The sequence below is a fragment of the Hippopotamus amphibius genome, chromosome 11 (genome assembly GCF_030028045.1).
Source record: "Hippopotamus amphibius kiboko isolate mHipAmp2 chromosome 11, mHipAmp2.hap2, whole genome shotgun sequence".
Lineage (NCBI taxonomy): Eukaryota > Metazoa > Chordata > Mammalia > Artiodactyla > Hippopotamidae > Hippopotamus > Hippopotamus amphibius.
This window is the reverse complement of record NC_080196.1, coordinates 31,441,996-31,469,429: the sequence shown is the minus strand read 5'-3', so window position 1 is coordinate 31,469,429 and position 27,434 is coordinate 31,441,996. Positions and strand designations below refer to the sequence as shown.

At 42.1% G+C, this 27,434-nt stretch overlaps 1 protein-coding gene across 2 annotated transcripts; it reads left to right on the top strand.

Annotated features, from left to right (window-relative positions):
• The first annotated feature begins 788 nt into the window (after window positions 1–788).
• ANKRD66 (ankyrin repeat domain 66) lies at window positions 789–25,158 on the top strand. Of its 2 annotated transcripts, none has more exons than XM_057700281.1 (4): window positions 789–1,062; window positions 16,263–16,440; window positions 18,205–18,433; window positions 24,094–25,158. In XM_057700281.1, the coding sequence occupies exons 1-4, from the start codon at window positions 874–876 to the stop codon at window positions 24,293–24,295; spliced, it is 798 nt and encodes a 265-aa protein (XP_057556264.1). In that variant the 5' UTR covers window positions 789–873; the 3' UTR covers window positions 24,296–25,158. The 2 variants fall into 2 exon arrangements, with proteins under 2 accessions (XP_057556264.1, XP_057556265.1); XM_057700282.1 differs by lacking the exon at window positions 789–1,062 and adding an exon at window positions 11,239–11,322.
• Window positions 25,159–27,434: the final 2,276 nt, after the last annotated feature.

Sequence of the window (27,434 nt, the reverse complement as noted above, 5' to 3'; positions counted from 1 at the left end):
TGGCATGCATGATCTTAGTTCCTGGACCAGGGATCAAACCCGTGCCCCCTGCAGTGGAAGCATGGAGTCTTAACCACTGGACAGCCAGGGAAGTCCCATGATTGATTTTTTTAAGCTCTTTATTGGAATATAATTGCTTTACACCTTTGTGCCAGTTTCTGCTGTACAACAAAGTGAATCAGCTGTCTTTATACATATATCCCCATATCTCCTCCCTCCCGCAACTCCTTCCCACTCTCCCTATCCCAGCCCTCTAAGTCATCATCCATCATCGAGTTGATTCCTCTGTGTTATGCAGCAACTTCCCACATATAACCTGAGAAAACCATAATCCATGATTGATTTTTAAAATGTAGAAGTACCTATAGGTAAGCAGGTAGAAGGAGGTAGAAGTGAGGAATAGGGTGGAGAGAAGTTTGAGTTACTATGTGTTCATTATGGAAAGTCAAGAGTCAAGAGATAATGTCCATCGTTAGTAGAACAAAAAGTAAAGGTCTGGATGAGCAGTGACTTTGTAGAGGGAGAGATGCAATGGAGGGCCTGAGTAGAGACATGTAACTCTATTAGGAGGGTTAGAGAAGAGAAGACATAGGACCAGGGTGGATGTGAGCTAAATGTTCACTCTCTTAGTAGAAATCAGATAGACAGTGCCTAGGATGATACACTAAGAAATAATAATACAGTATATTATTTTGGAAACATGGAGATCACCAGATATCTAAAAAGGAAAATCATTGAGTGATTATCTTTGGGGAATTGGGCTGGGGTTGGGGTGGACTGAAGTGGGAGACTCTGGTTTTTCTCTTTTAGTACTTCAGTACTATTTAACTATTTGGGATATGCACATGATTACATTGATTCGACATTTAAAACATGTTAAGAAAGGCATGTGTGAAAAGGAAGGCTTTACCAAGACAGCAGCTTTCAAAAATGAGTAGAAGTTTGCCTAGAAGGAAGAAGAAGGCATCCAACAGAAGCCTAGAAGTGAAGGATACACCTTGGGAATGTCCAGGTCTCCACTGTGACAAGAGCATCAGGTGCACAGACAGTCTGGAGCAGAAGGTAATGTGAAAAGATAAGCTGGAACTACTAAAAGAATCTTCTAAGTAATGCATTGGAGTTTGGACTGTAAGCTCCTTGAGGACAGGAATCATGGTGTTTTTATTCCCCTGCATCCAGTACAGAGCCTGGCCCACAGTAGTTGTCCAATAGATGTTTTCTAAATGAATGAGAAATATTTGGGGGCAATGGGGAACCTTCAAAGTTTTTAAGTATAGCAGTAGCATTCCTTATTTTTGGGAGCCAATTTTGTACTGAAAAAAGATAAATTGAGATTGGAGAAACCAAAAGCAGGGGATGAATTGGGAGGCTATTAGGTGAAAGGTGATATAAAACAGGATAGTGACAGTGGAGACTGAGATTGGAAGATCTACTTGAGAGATGTGAACAAGGTGGAAATGGCCATGAGGGGTAAAGCAGAGGGATGAGTCCAAAAGACCCTGAGATTTCTAGCTGGGAAAGCAGGTAGATGATGGAGCTATTGACTGAGCAGGAAATTAGGGGAAAGGAGGGGGTTGGAGAAGTGGAATAATAAACACAATTCTGTGTACATTGAGTTTGAAAGATCCGAGGATGATGTTTATAAATTGTGAGTCTTGAACATAATTTGGTGGCTTATGAATCTACTTGGTGAGTGGATACAAATTATTTTTAATGAATGGAACATGACAAATTTTAAAGTGTATCATATGTGGTAAGGTTTAGTGTTGTTTCATAGAATTTTATTTCCATAGCATATATAGGTAACTGACATAAAACCTGTTTTCTACAGTGTGTCAAAAAAATAGTTTGAGACCTTTTGACCTTGGGTACCAAGTGGTGTATGAAGTCAACTTATCCCTGCTCGAGAGAGCCACCTGTGCACATTTTCCAACTCTGTCTGCAGTGATAAGACATGGATGGCTTGAGATCAGCCACACTGGGAACCTCTGGTTACAGAAATCAGCAAATACTACAAAATGAGATTTTTTTCCCTTCTAGTGAGCCAGCACTCTGGTTGGTTAGTTACGTAGGTCTGAAGCTCAATATAGAGACCTGGGCAGAAATCATTTCATTAGAGATAAAAATACTGAGAATGCATGGAATTGGCATGGAGAGTTTTTAGACAGAGTAGAGGTAGAAGATAAAATTCTAAGGAACATCACATTCATGGAAGGCAGGAGGAAGGGGAGGTAATAAATGAAACTGTGAGAGGTTAATCAAAATGAGGATAGAAAATGGGAGAGAGAAGCTTTACAGAAATCAAGAGAAAGGAGTTTTAAAAATATGATTCATGCTGTTGATTAAATAGCATTAAATAGCAAGAGCTATTGGATTTCTCAATTAGGAAGGCATTAGTGACCCCTGAAACCAATTTGAATATAATAGATAGGGTGAAGGCAGGGAGTCAATAAGGAACAGAGATGAGGATACAAAGACAATACGTGTAGAATGCATTTAAGACATTTTATGAAAAAGAAAAGGAAAGACATATGGCTATCGTTTGAGTGAAAGAAAGCACGAAGAGAGTGAGAATCTGGGGAATGACCATGGGATCTGCCTGAGGACGTTTGAAGCTTTCTGAGCCCCATGGTGACTGGTATCCACTCCTTAGTTATGGAGTCAGTCTGTCTGGTGATGTGCTTTCCCCGGCGATGTTTGCCAATCCAGGAACTAGACCAGAGAGGAGAGTTATCTGGGCTTGGAAACTGGAAGAGCAGATTGGCCAGAGGCAGTGAAAAATGAGGATACTGATGTTAATGTAAAAAGATGGAATTTTTTAGATCGAAATCTAAACAAAACAAAGGAGAAAAATATAGAATATGAGGGTTGCCCCATAATCCCAACCTCATTAGGTAATTATTTAACAATTTGGTACCTATCTTCAGATACTTTTCCAAAAGTAAATGTGGTAATTAAGAGGGCTGAGTCAGACAGACCTGGACTCAAATCCAGTTTTACCTTTAGTAGCTCTAAGGCCTTGGGCAATATACACAGACTTCTAAGCCCTCAGTTTCGTAATCTGTAAAATAGAAATAATAATAACATTTATATTACAAGGGTTTGGTGAATATTAAAAGAGATAATGCATGAAAATTACTTAGAACAATATTTGGCAAGCAGAACGAGCACCTGAGATATAGATAGGTATCTATACATCTATACATCTATACACACATATGTATATATACACACACACCTATGGGGAAAGAGAATTCTTATCCATATTACTATACTACACACATATACAAGGGTGAGTCAAAAATTATCTGCACTCTGGCTGTAGAATTTATTTTAATTAACTTTTAGAAAAGACAAATGTATAATTTTTCATCTCCTTGCTTTTCAAAACACTTTGTCCATCTGTCAACAAGCTTTTGTATTCCCTCATTAAAAATGTTTTAGGCTGAGCTGCGAGCCACGAATGCACCACTCTCTTCACTTCTTCATCAGAAGTGAAACTTTGTCCTCATAGGGCTGCTTTTAGGGGACCAAATAGGTGAAAGTCCGAGGGAGCAAGATCAGGACTATAGGGAGGATGTTTTAACACCTCAAAACGAAGTTTTTGCAGAGTGTGGACAGTGTGGGCAGAAGTGTGTGGACGTGCATTGTCATGCAAGATCACAACGCCCTTGGATAGCAGTCCTCTGCGTTTAATCCAAAGTTTAGGCTTCAGCACAAACTTCTCAAAACCTAAGTCTGTCATGGATTATTTTATAGGCAGAGCCCTGGCTGATTTGCAAATGATTTGCCACATAATCCACTGTCACTCATCTATTCAACAGAATCATTTCACATGTACGCTCAGTGTTGCCATCAGCTGTGGATGTGGACCAGCGTCTGGCTCCTTTTTTTAAAAAAAAATTGTTCTTTCATTTATCTCTCTATCTATCATCTATCTATCTATCTATCTATCTATCATCTATCTATCTATCTATCTATCTATCTATCTATCTATCTATCTATCTATTATCTTGTTATGGGAATGTAATTACTTTATACTGTTGTGCCAGTATTTGCTGCACAACAAAGTGAATCAGCTGTATTTATACACACATCCCCATACCCCCTCCCTCCCATGACTCCTTCCCAACCTCCCTATCCCAGCCCTCTAAGTCATCACCCATCATCAAGTTGATCTCCCTGTGTTATGCAGCAGCTTCCCACTAGCTACCTATTTTATATTTGGTGGTGTATATATGTCAGTGCTACTCTCTCACTTTGTCCTTGCTTTCCCTTCATCCCCCTCACCCTCCCCATCCTGCCATGTCCTCAAGTCCGTTCTCTACATCTGCATCTTTATTCTTACCCAGTCACTGGGTTCATCAGTACCAGTTTTTTAGATTCCATATATATGAGTTAGCATACGGTATGTTTTTCTTTTTCTGGCTTACTACGCTCTGTATGACAGTCTCTAGGTCTATCCACCTCATTACATATAGTTCAATTTCATTCCTTTTTATGGCAGAGTAATACTCCATTGTATATATGTGCCACATCTTCTTTATCTATTCATCTGTTCAACTTAGGTTGCTTCCATGTCCTGGCTATTGTAAGTAGTGCTGCAATGAACATTGTGGTACATGTTTCTTTTTGGATTATGGTTTTCTCTGGGTATAAGCCCAGTAGTGGGATTGCTGGGTCATATGGTAGTTCTATTTGTAGATTTTTAAGGAACCTCCATACTGTTTTCCATAGTGGCTGTACCAACTTACATTCCCACCAACAGTGCAGGAGGGTTCCCTTTTCTCCACACCCTCTCCAGCATTTATTGTTTCTAGATTTTTTGATGATGCCCATTTTGACCAGTGTGCAGTAATACCTCATTGTGGCTTTGACTTGCATTTCTCTAATGATTAGTGATGTTGAGCATCTTTTCATGTGTTTGTTAGCCATCTGTATGTCTTCTTTGGCGAAACGTCTATTTAGGTCTTCCACCCATTTGTGAATTGGGTTATTTGCTTTTTTGGTATTAAGCTGCATGAGCTGCTTGTATATTTTGGAGATTAATCCTTTGTCTGTTGTTTCATTGGCAAGTATTTTCTCCCATTCTGAGGGCTGTCTTCTTGTCTTGTTTATGGTTTCTTTCACTGTGCAAAAGCTTTTAAGTTTCATTAGGTCCCATTTGTTTATTCTTGACTTTATTTCCATGATTCTAGGAGGTGGGTCAAAAAGGATCTTGCTTTGATGTATGTCATAGAGTGTTCTGCCTATGTTTTCCTCTGAGAGTATTATAGTGTCTGGCCTTACATTTAGGTCTTTAGTCCATTTTGAGTTCATTTGTGTGTATGGTATTAGGAAGTGTTCTAATTTCATTCTTTTACATGCAGCTGTCCAATTTTCCCAGCACCACTTATTGAAGAGGCTGCCTTTTTTCCACTGTATATTTGTGCCTTCTTTGTCAAAGATAGGGTGCCCATATGTGCGTGGGTTTATCTCTGGGCTCTTTATCCTGTTCCATTGATCTATATTTCTGTTTTTGTGCCAGTACCATATTGTCTTGATCACTGTAGCCTTGTAGTATAGTTTGAAGTCAGGGAGCCTAATTCCAGCAGCTCCGTCTTTCCTTCTCAAGATTGCTTTAGCTATTTGGGGTCTTTTGTGTTTCCATACAAATCATAAAATTTCTTGTTCTAATTCTGTGAAAAATGCCATTGGTAATTTGATAGGGATTGCGTTGAATCTGTAAATTGCTTTGAGTAGTATAGTAATTTTCACTATGTTGATTCTTCCAATCCAAGAACATGGTATGTCCCTCCATCTGTTTGTATCATCTTTGATTTCTTTTATCAGTGTCTTATAGTTTTCTGGATACAGGTCTTTTGTCTCCTTAGGCAGGTTTATTCTTAGGTATTCTTTTTGTTCGGCTCCTTCTTGATGGCTAGCACTTGTGTGACCTTCCTTGTACTTCTCTATCCATTCATACACATTTCTTTGTGACAAAACACTTTCTCCATACTGTGCACAAAGTTGTCAATAAATAATGGCACCAGGTACCTCTTCAGACCACAAAAAATGAATCACTGCATGCTGCTCCTCTTTCGTGCAAGTCACAAGTGGGGCATCCATTTTTGCTCGCACCGCAGTTACAAATGAACTGATGTAAGATGTTCACACCTGCACAGCAGTGACTGGGGAGACAGTAGCCTTGAATGGAGAGTGCTGATAAGACAGTGTGGCCAGCAGAAGTTTTAATATAACTGGGGTGTGGATAATTTTTGACTCACTCTCACATATATATACACACAGCTATGGGAAAGAGAATTCATACCTATATGACTACACACATACATAATATGAATAACCAGAAAGAAATGAAAAATATTGGTGATTTGAGTGGTTTGGAGAAACCTACCCTGAGGTAGAGTGACAGAAGTAGGAAGGTAGAAGGTCATGGTCAGAGAATGGAATTTGAAGCATAAGACTTCAGAGGTGAAGCATTTCCAGAGGTCCTAGACGAACATGCCTCTAAGTTTCAAAAGTGGAGAGAAGATGAACAATCTTTTATTCAGTATTTTAGCCAATTCCAAAAGTCATGATCCAATGCCAAGCTTAGCCTTCATTCCTCCTTGGCAGGTCTTAATGCCTTCTGTAGACTTGGTTTACTTATGGACTCTTGGGACTGGGGTGTCACAACTGACTTGTTTGTATACATGCACACAAGACTCTGAGATCTGGCTCGCCAAACTGGTCTCCAGGACAACCTTGCCCAAGTCATTGATAACATTCCTACTAACCTCAATTAAGATGTAGGAGGCTCCTTAATCCAGCTTCCAAGTAATTAATGTCATCAGTTTCTTCCTTGCTGTTCCTACTGTTACCACGCTAATCAAGTCCTCTAAAGCTCTACCCTTGACAATTACAAAATGCTTCTTTTGTTTGTGTAAGTTACAGGTGCTCATTCAACTAATCTAAACCCAGTGTATATTGTTTTAAGCTTTTCTCTACATAAACAAGTACTTACATATGTACTAAAGTATTGATCTTTTTATAAGATTCTATTTTAGCTTAGCTGTGTAATGCTAACATTTTACCAAGCCAATAAATATACATCTACAGTATCATTTCAAAAAGCTATATATTACTTTCCCTTCTAATGGAAATCTGGGTTATTTATTAGAAATCTGGAATATTTATAAATTATAATTATTGAAATAGCACTTCAATGAATATCCTTGCAGTTAAATGTTTGTGCATGTTTTTAATTATTTCTTTGTGATAAATCCCTAGAAATAGATTTTCTCAGTCAAAGTATATGCTTTTTTTTATTGCCTCATAACTCTTTCTTTCTCTTCCACGCATGTCCCTCACCCTAGAAAACATTATTCCTTCTTGTGGCAAAATTACTTCTCTAAAATGATGAACTTGTAATCATCTTACTTCCCCATTCAGAAACTGTCAACTTTTCCCATTGTGCACAGGGAGAAATAAAGTACAGATATCCTGATGTGGCATTTGAGGCCTTCTAGGATTTGGCCTCAAACTCCTTTTTATTTAGGTCTCTTGCATTCAACTCACTTTACACTTGAGCAGTCTGGCCTCCATGCAGGGGCACCTCCTTTGCTTGGAGAATTCCCATTTCGTTGGTCTGGATCCTGACAGGGAGTATGTGGCATCCTCAAACTGGATTATTTGGTGTGTGTTTGATAAAGTGACTGTTTCCAAAAGTGGGAGCAGGATTTAGGGAACCCCACAAGGCATTGTGTAGTGCCTCTTACCACCTATGGACCTGACAGAGCAAGAGGGAAAAGCAATGACTGGGACCTGGTAACTCTATGGAGGGGGCCACCTGACAGAAGCTGTGGCCACTGCAGCAAACTCCAGGCAGGAAACCAAAGGACCAAATATTCCAACCCCACTTTCCACCCACCCTTCAAACCCCTGCTGAAAATTGGCCAGATCCAACTGGAAGCTAGAGGCACAGGAGCCCATGAGTACTGTCCATGCAGGCAAGGCTCCCAGGGTAGTGAGTAGTGGAGAGTGGATCTGATGGGGAAAATGGAAGAGACTTCCTCAAAGGAGTTGAGCCAGAGGCAGGTCCACCAGAGATGGTAGAAAAGATGAAATATCTGGACAAGGACTACTCGATGGAAGGGGTACCTGGTACCAAGACAGAAATACAAATCCCTTATAGAAGCCCATCCAAAAGTCAATATATGATAGAGCTGCAAAGACCCACATTCAAGTTGTGCGGGACCAGGAGAGGCTGAGAGCAGAACCACAGCTGTCTCTGAAGGTGGTCTCTGAAGGACACATGATGGCAAAATATCACCTGAGAGAAAACATGGCCAATCTAGAAATCCTAACTCCCCAGATCAAGCTTTCATAACTCTCATGCTGGATCGGCATACATTTCCAGCTTGTGCTGAACAGCAGCAGTGCCGAAATTCTAGACCCAGCACATCTCTCTTCTCCTGATTCCAGGGATGATCCTAGATGTCAGCTGGGGTGCTGCTCCCTGACTAGAAGACCCCATGAAAGCTCCTACAAGATGGTCATAGGAGGACGAGAACATATGACCCAGAAGTCACGCATGGAACCTGACTCTCGCCTTCCCAGGCCCAGGTGTGGGGAACCCTGGAACTTCCCTGAGATCTGGACTCTGACAGTAACACCACCAAGCCCTGAGTTTGATCAACTCTCTCACATTCAACTCACATCAGGAAGTAGACAGACCTGGTCTAAGGATGCTTACGCCCTCTGAGCCTCAGTTTCCTTGCTTGGAAACTATCTGTATTTCAGACTTGGTATTAAGATTGATGAGATAATATCCATAACTGTAAATTTTTTAGATTCAACATATACCTTTTTTTAGTCATTTATGTTTTTCTTTTTAATTCAATGGAAGTATCTCATCTCACTCTTGACTTATGAGATAGCCTGGGGCCCTCCCCCTTTGGTTGCGCCACTTCCTGGCCACCTCATGGCGTGGCAAGAAGTTAGGTGTCAGAAACCTATTATCAGGGGAGGGAAACATGTAGGAGGGGGTGCGGCCCCAGATGCATGTGGTTTGCTGATGGCCACAGCTGCGAGTTCTTACTGGTTGTACCTTATTAGATTAAAAGGTCCCCCAGGGCAGGGAATGTCCTTGTACTCTTGCATCATTCCACACATGTCAGTTGCTTATATGTCTGTTGAATGAAAGCTGAACTGGAACTGTCATGAAGCTTCGAAAGTGCTGGGAGGCACTGAGCTCTTTGACGATGGGCGTGGGGTCTCAGGGGTGTCACCTCTGAATGTAACAGGCATTCACTCATCTTCTGCCCTCCTTGACATCGTTGGTCATTACTCCTCCAACCGCGCTCCAGCTTCTGTGAAGCTATGTTCTCCTGTTTCCCTTCTGCCTCCCTGGCAGTGCTTCTTAATCTCCTTTAATAACTTTTCCTTGGCCACCAGATCTCAGAACGATGGTCTCTCTGTACCCGCTGTCCTTAATCTTATCTTACATAGACCTATGCTTTGAAACATCAAATATATGCTGATAACTCCCAAATGTGTATCTTTAGCCCTAAAGTCACAGAACTCTGGACTCCTATTTGATATTTGGTTGTCTGACACGTATCTCAAATTTAACACATTCAGAATGGAACATTTAACTTAAACTACATTTCTACATTCAAAACTTGGCTCTCCTCGGTCACCACCACACCACCAAATATCACCACCTTCCCACCAAGTCGATTAAACCAGAAACCCAAGGATCCTCCTTGATTCCTCCATTTCCCACACTACTCACGTCTAATTCATTGACAAGTCCTGTTAACATTAATTAAATATTAATTAATTCATTGAAAACCCCTAAATAATTCTTTATTTCATTCATTCGCTTCTCTCCATCATCTCTGCTGCCAAATACACAAGCCACTATCCTTTCTTGCCTGGACTTGGGCAGTAGCCCCCTCAGTGGTCTTTCTGTTTTCAGTCTTGTGTCCTTTTAGCCTATTCTCCATGTAGAAGCCAAATTTTCAAAACATATAAATTGCAGCATCTTGCCCCTGGCTTAAAACCTTTCAATGACTTCTCCTTGTACTTGGAAAAAACCCAAACTCCTTGACGTATCATAGAAGACCCTGAATGATGTAGCTCTTACCTATATGAAACTCATCTTTTCTTCTTGCCGCATACCCCATAGACCAGCTGCAGCCTCCTCTTCTTTTTCCTCACTTAAGCCTAACTATTTTCCTCTTTCTGCCTGGAACATCTTCACCAGCTCCCTGCCTCTTCTCTTATGCCAGGTCTCAGCACAGAGGTCAACTTCTTAGGCCGTCCTCTATCACCCTCTCGCTTGTTAGTCTCTGTCATGGCACATCGTTTGTTCAAGAGACTTACACAAGTTGTCACTTTACCTGTAGACATTTACTTGCTTTCTTGCTTATTGTCTGTCTTTTTCTCTGAACTCTAAGCTCAAAGAAGACAGGAAGAGTGAGTGCCCTGTTTTCCAGAGGGTCCAGCACAGTGTCTGGTAGATATAAGGCACTCACCAAATATATGTGGGAAGAAAGGATGGAGAGAAGTGGAGGAGGAAACAAAGAAAGGAGGAGGGAGAAGGACTAAGAGGGGGTAGTGAGGGAGAGAGAGAGGAAGGAAGGAAGGAAGGAAGGAAGGAAGGAAGGAAGGAAGGGAGGGAGGAAGGGAGAAGGGCTCTTAGACCAGCATCATCATAAAGATACCAGCTGCTTAGAGTAAGGGAACAAAAAGAGGAAGCAAGACGGAAGCACTTAAAGTTTTCCTCCCTCCCTCCCCTTCTTCCTTCCTCTACCCTGTGCCGGGTGCTTTATAAATTATTTCAACTACTCATCTCTCATAGCTCTATGAGAAAGGTGTTAAAACTTCATTTTTATTGATGAGAAAAAAGAGGTTCAGCAAAGTTAAAGGCCTTGCCTGTAGTCTCATAGCAGGTTCTGAATGTGAGGGGCACACGTTGTTTCCATCACTTCACGGTAGTTACCAAACAGTTTACCTCCTTCGCGGTGCGGTGGGAACTGGCGATTGGTTTTTTTGTTTGGTTGGTTTTTTCTTTTTTTGTTTTTTAATCAAATGATGTTCCAGAAGAACCTGTTAAAGACCCCTTTTGGACTACAGAAGCAGACAGGAATCGCTGAACAGCCTCAGTGCAAGCAGAAGAGCAGTCCCCGCCCCTAGCCGGTCCCCACCTTGTGAGGCTGACGTTGATTGGCGGGCTTTAATAAGGCGGGTGGGGTCAGTTTCCATGGTGTGAACACAACAAGACGGGCAGCTAGGACTCCCTGCTAACAGTGAGCGCTGCAGATTTTAAACAGGATAGTAAGTATTTTTGCATTACCTCTGTCTTTAGATCTTTACTGCAGTTATTATATATCTTTCATATTTATTACAACCTATATTTACTGGCTTCTTTTTTTACACTGAGACATCTTTCACGAGAAAGATGGAAATTCAAGTGCGCTTAATCAAATTTACAAGGATTCTAGCGTAGGAAATTTTGCTAAATTTTTGTAGTTAGTGGTAGGCTAGTGAATTGTATCTGTTTTCTACAAATAAATTTTTGGCTTTTTGTAAGAAAGTTTCTAATTAATAGTATCATTGATTTTTAAACAGCTTTTTGAGATATAATTCACATACCATAAAATTCATCTCTTTAAAGTACACAGTTCAGGGGTTTTTAATATATTCAAAATCGTGAAAACATCACCCTCCACTACCTAATTTTAGAACATTTCATCACCCCAGAAAGAAATCCTATCTTCCTTAGCTTTCTTCCCACCCCCAACTCATCCCAGTCCTAGGCCACCAATAATCTACATTCTATCTCTATAGATTTGCCCATTCTGGACTTTTCACATAAATGGAATCTTACAATATGTGGTCTCTTGTGACTGGCTTCTTTCACTTAACATGTTTTCAAGGTTCATGCATGTTGCAGCATGTATCAGTTCCTCGTTTTTTATTGTCAAAAACTATTCCATTATATGAATGTCCCATATTTTGTTTATGCATTCATCTGTTAATTGACATTTGAGTTGTTTCCACTTTTTAACAACTGAATAATGCTGCTATAGACATGTGTGTACAAGTTTTTGTGGGGATATATGTTTTCATTTCTTTTAGGTTTACTCCTAGGAGTGGATTTACTGGTCGTATAACTCTATGTCTAACCTTTTGAAGAATTACGGAATTGCTTTCCAAAGTGGCCGCACCAATTTAGATTCTCACCACAGTGTATGAGGGTCCCCGTTTCTCCACATCCTCACACATGTTATTATTTGTCTTTTAAATTATAGTTATCCTAGTGGTTGTGAAGTGGTGTCTCATTGTGGTTTTGATTTGCATTTCCCTAATGACTAAGGATGTTGGGCATCTTTTCATGCGGTTATTGGCTCTGTACATGTCTTTTTTTTTTTCTTTGGAAAAATCTTCTGTTTATATTCCATTGAAAACTTCTACTTGAATTGCAACTTCCCCGTGAGAAGTGGTGGAATATCCTAGGTATGAACTCAATTGCAAAGCCAATGGGGTTGATTTCTGCATAAACCTGCCTAAAGGTTTGTATGAAAGGCAAGCAAAGAGGCTCCCAGACACAATGATGTGACTTTTCATGATTCCTGCCGGTTGGAAATCCTGTAGTACTTCTGTTTACCATTTTCTTTTATCATTGATCAAATGCTCCAGTGTCAAGGTTTTCTAGTAAGACAAACAAGCCGAAAAGATAAAACACAACCCGTGTCATCTTTGGTTACTCAACATACACACTGAGTACCCACTTCATGCAAAAGACATGTCCTTGTCCTGCACACTCCGAGATCCAGAACCACTTTGCACTGAGATCCAAGCATCTATTCTTTTTTAAACCCACCAGTGATTCTCACGTAGTTCTTCTGTGGAGAACAACATCCTCGCTACCTCTATTTGACTTCAGGTTTCCAGTCTTGCACTCTCTTCCCTGCCTGTAGCTAGAGAGACAATGCTCTCAGAGTGTGATCTATGCACTAGTAGTTGCTGTAGGGACTTGTTACAAAGGTAGGATCTCAGGCCCACCCCAGACCTGCTGAATCAGACTCTGCATTTCAGCAACATCCCAATACTTTATATACATCAGAGACTGGTAAACTATAGTCTGCGGATCCAATCTGACTCCTGGCTCACTCCCTGTTTTTGTAGGCCCATGGTTACCTCCTGTGGTGGTGGGCCTCAGGGGGCAAGCACTGTGAGCCTCAGAGAGCCAACTGAGGTGACTCTCTCTGCCCCAGCTCCCCCATCTGCCCCCAGCACTTGCCTCCTAAGCCCATGGCTGGGCCTAGCCACTGCCCGGGGTCCTACTGGTCACCATGTACACTTAGACTCTGCTGTTGGAACTGCTGGCCACTGAGCAGTGGGATCTCAGACCAGGCAAGTCACCTTGTCTCCCGCCAGCTGTCCACCTGAGATGGTCAGGCTTTTGGAGAGAGGAGAGGTTGTACTGGGATCTGGGCATCACTGGGACAGAGCAAAAGTAACCATCCCATGGACCAGGCCCCTCTTCCTCAAGCTCTTTGCCCTGAGAACGTCTCCAGCTGAGGGCTTTTGGGCACAGTGCATACTCATCCACCCCCACCTACCCTTCCTCCCCCAGGATGGTCCACCCCTGGTAAACAGGGCAGGAGTTTTTCTCTTGTTACATAATAGTCTTGTTTATGCCTCTTGACCTACAAAGTTTAAAAAATTTCCTATCTGACCGTTTACAGGAAAAAAATGTGTGGACCCTTGGTCTACACACTTAAGTTGGAGTTACTTGCACTTTTCAGAATGTGCCTCCCTGCTGTGTGCCTAAGTTGGGATCCTCCACCACTGTCGGGCCCCAAGATGACTCAGATGCATCCTTTTGATATCCAGCTTAGGACACCTTGGGAGAAAAGGGCTTTTCACTTCCTAGTTTTGGTGAATGAGACTTTCCCTCTGTACCCCAAAAAATCACCACCATCATAACACTTAGGGTATTGCATGTTAATAACGTTATTTGCTTCTCTCCCACTCTAGAACTATCCTCGAGTTTCAGCGTACATCAGACTCACCTGGAGGGCTTACAGTGCTACAGATAGCTCCTCTCAGACCCCAGTTTCTAATTCAGTAGGTCCAAGTTGGGGCCCAATCACTTGCATTTCTAACAGATTCCTGGGTGTGGCTGCTGCTGGGCCACAGTTTGTATGGTTGACGCCAACCTCTTCCTGAGATCTTAATTTCTTGTTGAGATGAAAGAGACATTCCCAGTGGCCTCACCAGGTGACTCTCCTTGTTCTTTTCTGTCTCAGCACCTTATTTGTTTATATCAATAATTCCCAAACTTTTGGGTCTCAGGACTCCTTTACTCTTTTTTTTTCCCACATAATATTCTATTTATTTATTTATTTATTATTTTATTTATTGGCTGCGTTGGGTCTTCGTTGCTGCACGTAGGCTTTCTCTAGTTGTGGAGAGCAAGGGCAACTCTTTGTTGCCATGCTTGGGCTTCTCATTGTGGTGGCTTCTCTTATTGCAGAACACAGGCTCTGGGTGTGCGGGCTTCAGTAGTTGTGGCACACGGGCTCAGTAGTTGTGGCTCGTGGGCTTAGTTGCTCCGTGGCATGTGGGATCTTTCTGGGCCAGGGCTTGAACCTGTGTCCTCTGCATTAGCAGGGGGATTCTTAACCACTGCACCACCAGGGAAGCCCAGGACTCCTTTACTCTTAAAAATTACTAAGAACTCCAGAGAGCTTTTGTTTATGTGGATTATAGCTATCAATATTTACCCTATTAGATATTAAAACAAAGAAAATTTTAAAATCTTTCTTGATTCATGTACAAAAATTATAATAAACCTAATATACAATAATATAAATAATATTTTATGGAAATAAACTTTCTAAAACAAAAAGTGTGAGAAGAGTGGCTTTTTTTTTGGTCAAATCTCTTTATTATGTGGCTTAATAGAAGACAGCTGGATTCTCATATCTGCTTCTGCATTCAGTTCCTTGTTTTGGTTGAAGTATATAAAGAAAATCTGATTTTACCCCTTTATAAAGTTGGAAAAAAGAAGAATATTTTATAACCTTTTCCAGATAATTGTGGATATTCTTCTTTGATGCTACACCAAAATTGGACAAGTGGTAGGACTTTAAAAGTTAGTTAGAATCTGAAATGATCCTAATGTACTTTTCATACTCTATTTCACTAAGATTCATTCGTCTATCTTGAATAGATCTCTTGACCCATGCAATGATTTGGTAATGTCATACACTGGTCACATAAGAAATATTGTTTCGTGGAGTTGTGCAGACTCCAAATGTTGACACATTTTACAATGTTATAAAAACACTTTTATTAAGTCATGTAATCAAGGGTCAAAATTGAATATAAATAATTCTTATTTAATTTCTTTACTGAAGTTTGTGTGTGTGTGTGTTTTGTGTGTGTTGTTGTTTTTTTTAACTCTGTGTGTGTGGTGATGAGGAATGCCTTAACTGCTAGTCTAGTTTGGTATCATTGCCTTGTTTCATGCTAAGGCACTAGCAGTTTTCTACATCATTGCTGTTGAACAATCAAACCAGTTATCAGCACAGTGGACAAGACCAATGATATTTTAATATTGTAATGAAAATAGCTTTGACCTCATGGATCGCCCAAAAGGGTCCCAGGGAGTTCTAAATGTCTATAAACTATAGTTTGAAAACTGTTGGTTTGTGTCTTAATGTTGTAAACAATTTTTACCCATTTTATTTGTATATTTTCATCTTGTCCATCTCCTGACTTTGTGTAGCAATAATGTGTAATTTCTATGGGGTACCTGCTCTGTATCCAGTGTAAACTTTTCACGTGGGTTATCCTTGTCTCCTCACAAACCCCTGGCTAATTATACCCATTCTTTAGATGTGAAAAATAAGGCACAGAATTACACAACTGACTCAGAGTCACACAGCTAGCACTTTGGACTAGGAGTGGGAAGTAGTACTGGGAAGTGGTTTGAGGCCAATTAGCAAATGTCAGCCCATGAGGTTAGCCTATGATCCTATAAGAAGCAAGGAACTATTGATAATTTTTGGATAGGGAATTGGCAGGCAGTAACCACAGCAGCTAAGATCCAAATACACACTCAACAGGGCACACACATGAAGCAACCCTGAATGCAGATGTGTAAGGTAAGAAAGAAAGTAAACAATAAGGAACCCTATGCAATCACTTACTAAGAATCAGGTGTTGCAGAGAATTTCCTAAGTGGCATGCTTTTCCCACAGTTGTTTTCTGTGGTCATGGAATTAGCCAAACTGTCCGACATGACAAAGCTCCACCAAGCTGTGGCTGCAGGGGACTACAGTGCAGTGAAAAAGATCTTGAAGAAAGGTCTCTGTGACCCAAACTACAAGGATGTGGACTGGAATGACCGAACCCCACTTCACTGGGCTGCGATCAAGGGTGAGTGGGCAGTGCCTACGTAGATCCATCCCTTCGAGACCCCCGTTCACGAGGTTCCCAGCGGGTAGTCGATGTGGGGTAGTAGAAAGAACATTTCTTGGGAGCCAGATGAATGAATGGGAGCCATTCCAACCCTGGCACCCCCACTTACTAGTTGTAGCACCTTAAGCAAGTTATTTAACAGCTCTGGGCCTTCATCTATTCATCTGTATAATGAGCGCAGTAGTGCTGCCTTGGAATCTTGGGGTGAGGATTCGGTAGGATAGCGAGTGTGCACTGCCTAGCACGTAGTGACTCTCAATTAATAGTGGCCCTCTGCCCTCTTGACCTCTAGCAGGAATGGAGCATCATTGCTGCCGTGGGACAGGAACTTTGTCTTGTTCATGGCTGGGGGCCACGCCAAACGAGGCTCCGTTATAAAACTGGAGGAGGATGGTGGCAAAAACTCAGCCAAGGGGCTTGTCAAGACCTTCAGCCCTAGGACACCATTGAAGAATGTTAGGAAAGTATTACAGTCAACTTTGCTTTTTAAAAATGTGTTTTGACTCCTATATGGAGGATGGGTTGGCGGGAGGCAAGCCTGGCTGCAGAGAAATCAGTTGGGGGGATTTTCCAGGACAAAGGGATGGGAGCTATACTAAAGCATCTGCCAGTGAGCATTCGCTCTATGCTGGCCCTGTGCTGTATACTTTACACCTGTGATTCTTTTGTACCTCACAGCAACTCAGTAAGGTAAGTGAATATATCCTTAATTTACAAATGAGGAAACGGAACCATGGATGTTTGTTTCTTGTCCAGGATGCCATGGTTCACAAGAGGTATTTACTGTCAGGTATAAACCCACATCTATATGACTAGAAAACCAGTGCTCTTAATCTGTGCTAGCTTTCATGTAAGTGGGACTTACAGTATTTCTTATGGAGATGTAATTGACATACATACAACATTATATCAGTTTTAGGTGTATAACATAATGATTCAATTTTTGCATGTATTGTGAAATACCACGATAAGTCTAATTAACATTTGTCACCATACACATAGTTACAAAATTTTCTCCTTGTGATAACTTTTAAGATTTACTCTCAGCAACTTTCAAATATGCAATACAGTCTTATTAATGATAGTCACCATGCTATATATTACATTCTCATGACATTTACTTTATAACTGGAATTTTGTACCTTTTGACCACCTTCACCCATTTCATGCCCAACTCCCCCCCCCCCACCCACAACCACCAATCTGTTCTCTGTGTCTATGAGCTCAGTTTTTTGTTTTTAGATTCTACCTACAGTGAGATCACATGATATTCGTCTTTCTCTGTCTGACTTATTTCGTTTAGGATAATGCCCTCCAGGTCCATCCACGTCGTTGCAAAATATTTGGTTTTGCAATCAGCAGTGAGCCTGCCGAAAGCCGAGCGAGCTTTATGAGTGTCAGCACAGGCAAGGGTAGAGTGACTTGGGAGAAAAAGCAAGATTCCTGGGCACGGTCTGCAAGAATGGACAGGGGAAGAGGGTGTCCTGGGAGGAGCAGAGGGATCCTTCTAGGGCTCAGGCCCAGAGCAGGAGCAAAGGGGTGAGGGTGAGGCACTGGGTCCCTGGAAAGAAGAGGAGGAAGGAAGCGGGGGCGATGCTAGGAAACTGGGGGGCCTCAAGGGCAAACGTCTCCCCCTCTTTTGTGCCACCTAGGCTAGCTCTGGCCTTGTTCCGGCAGAGACATTTTCATCTTAATCTCCTGTTTCTTCCTGGTACATCTAAGGACACATGGAGGTGCTGCAGCTCCTGATAGAACACGGAGCCAGGCCCTGCTTGGTAACTGATGTGGGCTGGACACCTGCTCATTTCGCAGCTGAGTCAGGCCATCTGAACGTGCTCAAAACTCTCCACGCCTTGCACGCCGCCATCGACGCTCCCGATTTCTTTGGAGACACCCCAAAGAGGATCGCACAGATCTACGGGCAGAAAGCCTGTGTGGCGTTCCTGGAGAAGTAAGTTGCCTTTATTTCCAGAGAAACAGGAGTGGTGAAACCGGAGCTGGTGACTGAGGTCTTTGCCAACTCAGTGGTCTCAGGTTGACGAAAATGAAATGAGCAAATCCAGCCAGCTGTTGTTTGAGTTGTTTTTTTTGCTTGTTTTTGGTTTTTGTTTTTTATCAATTTTTCGCCAAAATGGCTAGTTTGGGAGTGGAAACTATATTGTTTTAGATTATTTAGATTATTATCAAAATCTACTGCTTGGGATTAACAGAGACACACTACTATACGTAAAATAGATAAACGACAAGGTCCTACTGTATAGCACAGGGAACTATATTCGATATCTTGTAATACTGGAAAAGAATCTGAAAAAGAATATATATTCTTATATGTATATCTAAAACTGGATCACCTTGCTGTGTACCAGAAACTAATACAACATTGTGAATCAACTATACTTCAATTTTTAAAAAGTCATCATTACCTTACAGAAAATAAAAATTAGAGCAGTATGTCAAGCAGTTAATTAATAAAAAATATTGTATGATTTTTCTGGAAAAATTATTGTTTTAAAATTATAAAACATTATAATTATACATTATTATAATTTTAATAATGTATAATTATTATAATTATTGTTTTAGATTATATAAAAACTACCTCAGATAAGAGAGGTGGGACACAAATGTGAAAATGGGACATGGTACAAAATTCATGGATCCCCCCCCGTTCAGATTCCTGAAAGGAATTCAAACCAGCTGTGTGACCTTGGGCAAGTTAAGTCTGCTTCCCGATCCTCAGTTTCCTCATATTTGAAATGAAGCAAATGAATTAGGCTACCATCCGTAAGGGCCCTTCTGCCTTTTAAAATGACTATTTATCTATGAATCTTCTACTCACACACTCACCAAAGGTGAGAAATTTTCCAGCATGTGTTAATATTTTCTCTCAGCCAAGCATTCAAACAGAATTAGTATTATTTATGTACATGAAAGTTATGGCTCTGAGAGGGATGGAGATGAAATTTAGGAGTGTATAGTCTGGTTGGGTTAGTAAGTAATTCCTACAAGAGATAGTAAAGTAACAGGGTCAGGGCAGCATTGCTTGAAAACAAAAATGAGATCAATAGCAAATCCATCTGTAGGGCAGTTCATTGGGGAAGGGGGGTGATAGTGAAATGCCCTTCTTGAAAATAAAGTCATCTTCAGAAAGTTAAACTAGTAAAATCTTTGCTGATGATGAGATTGGTTATCTGTAGAAGTAACCCAAGAGACCTCCTCTTAAAAGTGGTGTCCTACATTAAAAATATTCAAAATCAGGGACTTCTCTGGCAGTCCAGTGGTTAAGACTCCATGCTTCCTCTTCAGGGGGTGTGGGTTCAATCCCTGGTTGGGGAACTAAGATCCTGCAAAAAAAAAAAAAAAATTCAAAATCATAATTAAGGTGATTTGGGGAATAGAGGCAGAACCTTGAGTCCTGACTCTAAGACTCTGTCTTCTCTCCAATCCTGCCATCATCCTCTACATTTGATAACTTCCATCCATTGTGGACCTCAGCATCAGCAACCCTGTGCTCTGGACTCTTTAAGATTCTAACATACCACCATGTGACCATAGCTCCCTTTCTTCATTTTCCCAGTTCCCAGATCATCACACATTTTCCCAGTTCCCAGATCATCTTGCACATTTGAGTGCAAGACCTCTTCTCATTCAACTTCTTTCCTTCCCACCTGCCTTCTTTCCCACCCGCCTGCTGATTTCACTATCTTCTGTCTGTCTGCCATCTGGACACTGTGGGCTGAAAGCAAAATGCACGATGTGAGAGTTATGAGTTCAGTTTTATTCAGGGTCTCCCTGAGGACTTTAGCTGGGGAGACAGCCTCTCAGTAGCTCTGAGAAACTGCTCCCAAGAGGTGGGAGCAGGGCTAGTTTATATATGATTTTTTTGGCTAAGGGATACACCTTGGTAAAAGATAACTGCTCATCACAAAGAACAGATGTCTCCTGTTAATGATTATAGTGCTTTTCTTTGTATGGGAAGATACAAGAAGCTGGGTTCACTAAAATCCTTCCTGAGATATATCTAACTAAGGAGTCTGCTTGTCCAAAGCACAGAGCATCCTGTTATCATCTTTAATTTCCTGTCAGAAGCACAGAGTACTTCATTCATCATCTTCTTTCCTGTCTGAAGCACGGAGTGCACTGTGGGTCAGTGACTGCAGCAGGTTAATCTTTGTAGAATTGGATGGGGAGCAAAAAGCTCCTTTGTATTCTTTTGTCTGCAGCACCATGATACACTGCTTCTTTCATTCTCCTCCCACCGTTTTTAACCTTCTACTCCTTGGTCCTTCTATAACATATAATCCAGAATTTCCAGCCTTGGGTTGGTCTCTGTCTTCTCCACTCCTGTTCTTGGTCTGCTAAGCCCACAAATAAGTAGGTGGGTACCACCAGAAGTTTCTGTCTCCAGCTGAGCCCTTCGACCACTCTGGCTATCTCTTCCTGTCCTTCTCCATCATTGACAATTTCAAGTCTCCATCATACCTCAGCCTGTCCCTCAGGGGGTATGCTTTCTACTTCATAGAGAATACTGAAGCCATGGGTATACATTTTCACACGTCTCAAACCTACATATCGTATATACATCTACATCTGTTCCTTCTTGCCTTCCTGTCCATCCTTCTGTGGGAAGTATTAACCCTCCATATAGACCCTTCATCCAGTCCTTTATGTCTCCTACAAGGTCAGCATTCCCACATTCTTTGCTGTATCTTTCATGCTCTCTTCTGTATTTTTGTTTTTCTATTCTTTCCCTTCTCTTTGCCTTATGAACATGCTCAAACAGATCTTATTAAACAAACATGCAAAGAGTTAGAGGCCCTTCTAATGTTTGCTATGTCTTTCTTCTTCCCTACATTTCTAAGTTACTTGAAAAGTCATCTAAACAATTGTCTCTACTTCCTCATCCATTCTTCAGCCTTCTTCCTGCATCGTTGTACTGAATCAGCTCTCATCCACGGAGATCCTTGCTGCTAAATTTTTTTTTTAACTATATCCAAAAGATTTTATTACTTTAAAAAAAAATGAAGCCACATGGCAAGATATTTATGTTGATTATATTGGTGGGCTTTTCTGTGTATCTGAAATTTTCCCTTTTTTTTTTTTTTTTTTTAGTGTTCTTTCTTGCTGCTAAATTAATGGCCTCTTCTCAATGCCCATCTTACCTGCATTTAATTTGGTATTTGATAACTCTTCTCTATTGTTTTATCTGCTGCTACTGTCTTCTGGTTCTCCTCGCTGACCATTTCTTCTCATGATTTTTCTAAGCTCTTATTCTTGCATGCCTTTTAGATGTTGGAATTCCTCAGGGACCTGTCCTTGACTATCCTCTACTGACGTTCTCTGAGTAGTCTCAGCCCCTCCCTAGTAACCACCGGGTGAATGAATGTGATACACGACCCAGGCATAACTGAAGTGGAGGAGGAGCAATTCCTCCAAATAGCAGGGAATGAATGCTATTACCAGGAAAAGTGGACAGGCAGTGCTGAGCAGACAAATACAACAAAGGTCAACCACATCACGTGTAAGTCATTTTTTACTTATCATCTTCTATGAGGAACTTCCCTTGTGACAGAGAGCAGGCTTAAAGGGAGAGAATCTTAGTTAAGGGGAAATTAATCTGGACCCTAAAAGATAGCTAAGAGCTGGCTAATGGAGGAGGGAGAAAGATTCTTGATTTGGACTGAAGGTACCAAGTTGGAAATGTGCGTAGGTTGTGTGTGAATGTGAGGAGGTGGAGAGACAGTGGAGGGATGAGTGTCCTGGCAGAGCAGAGCATTGACGTTGGAGAGAAGTGGAGAATAAGGCCGGGTATGTGGGCAGCCACAGTGAGCTGGGCAAGAAGATGAGTGTGAACTCATCCGGGGATTGGCAAGATGAAACAGAGGCTTAAGCCAAGTTACGCCTGCAGTAGAAGAGGTGGTGGTGGTGCTGTGCAGGTTGGATTGGGTACCCTTAGACTACAGGCAAGGAGATTACATAGTGAATTACTCAATCCTTCATGTTGCAAGTAGGTGAGGTCCTGGACTACGGTGATGAAGGGAAAGGATATAGAAGAATTTTCAAAGAAACTTAGACAGTCTTTGACACTTTTCGGAATATCCTAGGGATCTTTTTCTTTCAAATTAATTTATTTATTGGCTGCATTGGGTCTTTGTTGTCGCTCGCAGGCTTTCTCTAGTTGTGGTGAGTGGGGGCTACTCTTCATTGCAGTGAGCAGGTTTCTCATTGCGGCGGCCTCTCTTGTTGTGGAGCATGGGCTCTAGGCACGCTGGCTTCAGTAGTTCTGGCACACCGGCTTAGGTGCTCCGTGGCATGTGGGATCTTCCCGGACCAGGGCTCGAACTCGTGTCCCCTGCATTGGCAGGTGGATTCTTAACCACTGCACCATCAGGGAAGTCCCCTAGGTATCTTATTGGAACAATTCAACTTTTGATTCAGCCACTCTTAAGTAGTAAATCTCTCATTCAACAAATATTTATCAGCAGAAATTAACACCACATTGTAAATCAACTATACTTCAATAAAATTTAACAAAACAAATATTTTTGAGCCCTACTCTGTGCATGGCATTGAACTAGATACTGGAAAGGATTTAAAGATACATCAGATACACCACTGGACATTAGGAAGCTCCCTGTCTGGGAGAAGAGGTAACTTGTTTACATAAATAACACTAATGCAAGACTTTCACTAATGCCAGTGAAAAGAACACTTTCCAGTGACAAGGGTCAAGAGTGGGCCAGAGGAAGGAGGCTGTGTGGTCTGAATATGGAGAGGTCACTCGCAGCTTGTTGGGGACACAGGGGCTGAGGGACAAGCAGGTTTGCGGTCCTCTGAATGAGTTATGCTTTTTATCATGCTTTGCACATATAATACTGTTTGCCCAGCCTGTACGATTATTTATCCTCTCAAATTTCACTTGTCCTCATACCAGCTCAAAGTTTATCTCCATGAACTGGCTTTCCCCAGTGTCCTTAAGCAAGTCACATTCTCACCTTGGGCCTCAAGTACAAAACAGTGTTTTTGTATTCTTCCCATCGTCCATGTGTGTTTGATGATCAATTCATCTACTTCTCCATCTATCACCTATGCTGTGATTCTGTATCTATCATCTATCTATATACATCATCTAACTATTCTTAACATAAACCCTCCTATACATACTTGTCTGATTGTGAGTAATTTTTATTTTCTTCCCTCCATGTTTCTGCAGTTTAAAATTTTCTACAATGAATAGGAATAGCTTTTATAATTAGAGGAAAAATGCAATCAAAAAATAAATGAATAGGCTCCCCATAATATGCAGGTTGCTTTATTGATGCGAGCACTTTAAAAATGAGCAGGGCCTTCTTCAAACTAAGTGCTCGTCTTTGATTCCATGAACATCCCACCCTGGCACCCCATTTTTCTCCACCTTAAAGTAGTTTCTTTGGTGTCTGAGACCTCCCTAAGTGTACACTTAGAAATGTTTGAACTTGGCTTCCTTTCTCCTTGACTGGATGGCCTAGGTGTCCAGGCCGCGTACAGAAGGCGGAGGAGGGGCACCTCCTCGGGCCAGACAGGCTGTCCAGTCCCAGGTTTGGGGGTTGAAAGCTGGCTCCCCTCTCCTAGGGCTGAGCCCCAGTGCCGGGCCCACCGCCAGGCCGCCGCGCAGAAGGGGCTGCAGCTCGATCAGCGGGACGAAGACTGGGACGCCAAGAAAAGGGAGCTGGAGCTGTCTCTTCCTTCCTTGAAACAAAACACTAATAAGAAAAAGAGTAAGAAGACCCGAGGCCCCACCAGGCTCAGCAATACCAAGGAGAGGAGAGTGTGAGAAGGCTGGCACCCCAGGGACTGGAGCTGTGTTACCTGGCGGGAGACTTTCCCTGGCACCAGACTAGATGTTGTTTGATGTGTGTTGTCCTGATGTTGTTACTCCTAGATCGTTAATTACCCACACGGCTTCTACCAGTAGCTCCTGACCTGCCATTCAATCTGGAAGTCTGGCCTGGGTCCTCAACTGGGCTGTTGCCTCCTTGCCAATACCTGCTGTCCCCAAGAATTACCAGAAGGGAACAAATGTCAGCTGCTTGCATTTTGCCACCAGTGATTTACATTGTCAGCGTCTCCTGAGCCCTTGTATGCAATTATAGAGTTTCAGGGGCAAAGTTCCTAAGGGAACTTCGTTGTTTCAATGAAAAAAAATAAGTATTATAACAACAAAATCTCAAAAATCTCCAACATTCTCAGGTCAGTTAATCTGTGAAAAAAAAATTATTTGTTGTCACATAGACCAAGCAAAGAGGTAGAAGAGATGTAGCTCTGAGTTTCTAGCTACTTGTGTGTGTGTGTGTGTGTGTGTGTAGTAGTAGAAGCCACGATCTCAGACAGGGCCATTTTTTACCAATGATCCCTTCTTCCTAGAAGAAACAATTTGGACAATAGATTAGCTCCGTGAAAAATAAAAACCTTGAATTAATTTCATCCCCCTTAGTAATGAGAACTAGTATTAAATAATGGAACACGTGACTATAATTCTACTTGATCAACTGTATATTTTAGGAAATCTAAATACAGATCAGATATTGACAATAAAAATATTACATCCAAATTGCTATAGATGTTAAAATGCCTATCATATTTTGAAGACTTAGGACAAAATGTAAAATAGCTCATTAATAATATTGATTGCATGTGGAAATGATAATATTTTGGATATTGGGTTAAATAAAATATATTACTAACATGAATTTTGCCTTTTTCCTTTCAGTTTTTAAAAAATGTGGCTAGTAGAGTGTTTAAAGTTATATAGGTGGCTTGCTTTTTTCCCCATCAGACAGCACTACAGTAGAAACCAGATGATAGTTAGAGGCTCTACCAGGCAGCTGGCCTGGTGTACTTGAATTGGCACTTCCTAGGTTTACCAATTTTTCCTCCTAAAACAATGTCTTTAGGCACCTAACATCATCTTAATTACACACTCCTCAATGCTTATGTTAATACAGGGCATGTTTGGTTGAATTTTCTGAAATAAATAAATTCTTGAGCATCTTATAGGAAAGCAGTATAGCTGTGGAGGATACCTTGTCCAGTGTTTATCCATTTCAAGCGTCAATTTCCTGTCCCTAATCCCTGCAATTCACAGGGATGGTTCCTGCTTGACATCCTTGAACAGGCAACCAGTGACCACAACCCAGGCTGGACCAACAAGTCTTCTCCTGGGTGTGAAGTGGGGAGACCCTGGGCCTGCCGGTTCTGAGGGATGAGGCTGAACTCAACCTCCCACCCCCACCCACATACACACACACTGCCCTTGGCTCTGTGCAGAGTTTCCATCCTCTCTCCAAGTTCACACGTCTCCCCCACAACCAACCACAGCCCAGCAGAGGCTTGTGGCCCAAGGGAGAAGGAAAAGGGGGGAGGGGAAAGGAGGGAGAGGAGGGAGGGGAGAGGGGAGAGGGTGGGTGGCAAAGGGCCCAGGCTGCACCACTGAGCCCCCAATGCTGGCAAAAAAAGAAAGCCCTAGAGTTTTTCCCCTCATCACCTATATTGAGCTCTGTCTTCTCCCGGGGACCCTTCACTGATGGATCCCCCCACGGATAACCTTCCTTCGTCACTGGGCCCTCATTTCCCTCACTGAGCCCCCTGCCGATTCAGAGACCTCAGCCCCCTCAAGGAGACCTCTCTTCACAATTTCCCCTCCACCCCTGGCCCTGGCCTGACTGCCTCCGAAAGCCCATCTCAGGAGCTGGGCCCAGAGGGGAGGGAGCCGTGGGTTCTGCATCTCCCATCTCAACGAGGACCCTCCTGGGGTCTTTACTCCTTATGCATCCTCAAGAGCAGGGTAGTCTTCACTCCCACTTCCCCCTTCATCATTGCCTTTGGCCCCTGAGTGACCCCCAACAGCTCTTCCTCTGGGGCAATTTGTCCTTCTGGGCACTGGCCACCAGGTGCTGGGCTGACAAAATGGCAGGGAAATCTTGTCTGGAGGTCAGACCCAGAGGGTGGTCAGATCTGTTCTGGGTGTGGGCTGTGTGCCCACTTTCAAAGGAATGTTGATGACTGGGGCTCGTGGGCCAGAGGCTGGGATGGGAGGGACTGGGAAACATTGGGGCCAGGGCTGCCTCCAGGCCTGCTCCCTCTTCCCCGGGGCAGGGCAGGGGGACCCATGGTGGGGAATTAATAGAGGCAGGAGTAGTAAAAGGGAGGGTATTTTACCAGCCAGGACTCCCACAGTAAAACTGGCTGCCCTGAGGTATCTAAACAGACGGTGAGCACCTACCAGGGGTGTGCAAGACTCCCACATAAGAATGAGCTGGACTCAGAAATTTCTGTGGCTCCCTCTTCGGCTTTCACACCCCACCTGGATAATGAAAAAAGAAAAAAAGAATTAAAAAAAAAAAAAAAAAAAGATTCTTCTCCTGGGAACTTGCAGTCTTCAGGAGAGCATAGACCAGTATCATACAACCTCAGAAGTGTGGAGTGGCTAATTCTATAACAGGGCTGAGCAAGAGTAGAGGGGGGTTCTAGAAAGAGAAAGAAAAGATAGAGAGAATGAGTGAGAAAGCTCACAACTTTCTGTTTTCCAGTTCTGGTTCGTTTCTCAGGAAATCTGTGAAATACTTTCATAATGAGATTTCCTCTTTTGCTTACAGTAAGTTGAATTGATTGTTTTTCCCTTACAACCAGTCTTTCTTCATAAGCACAGTATTTTAAGATCACGGATTTATGAGTCAAATAGACTTAGGTTTGTATTTTCCCCTATGAAATAAGCAAAATAATCCTTACTTCCTGGGATTGCTGTGCAGATGAGATGATGTGAAACCTGCTGGCATCAGCCCTCTGTACTGGTCCACGTAACGGCTATTGGATTACCATAGGAGTGAGCTCAGTTTTTCCCAGAGTATCCCAAAGGGATCCAGGAAGAATGGCTTTTACGGGTTGAGTGAGGCTCTCCATTGTTCAGTTCATAA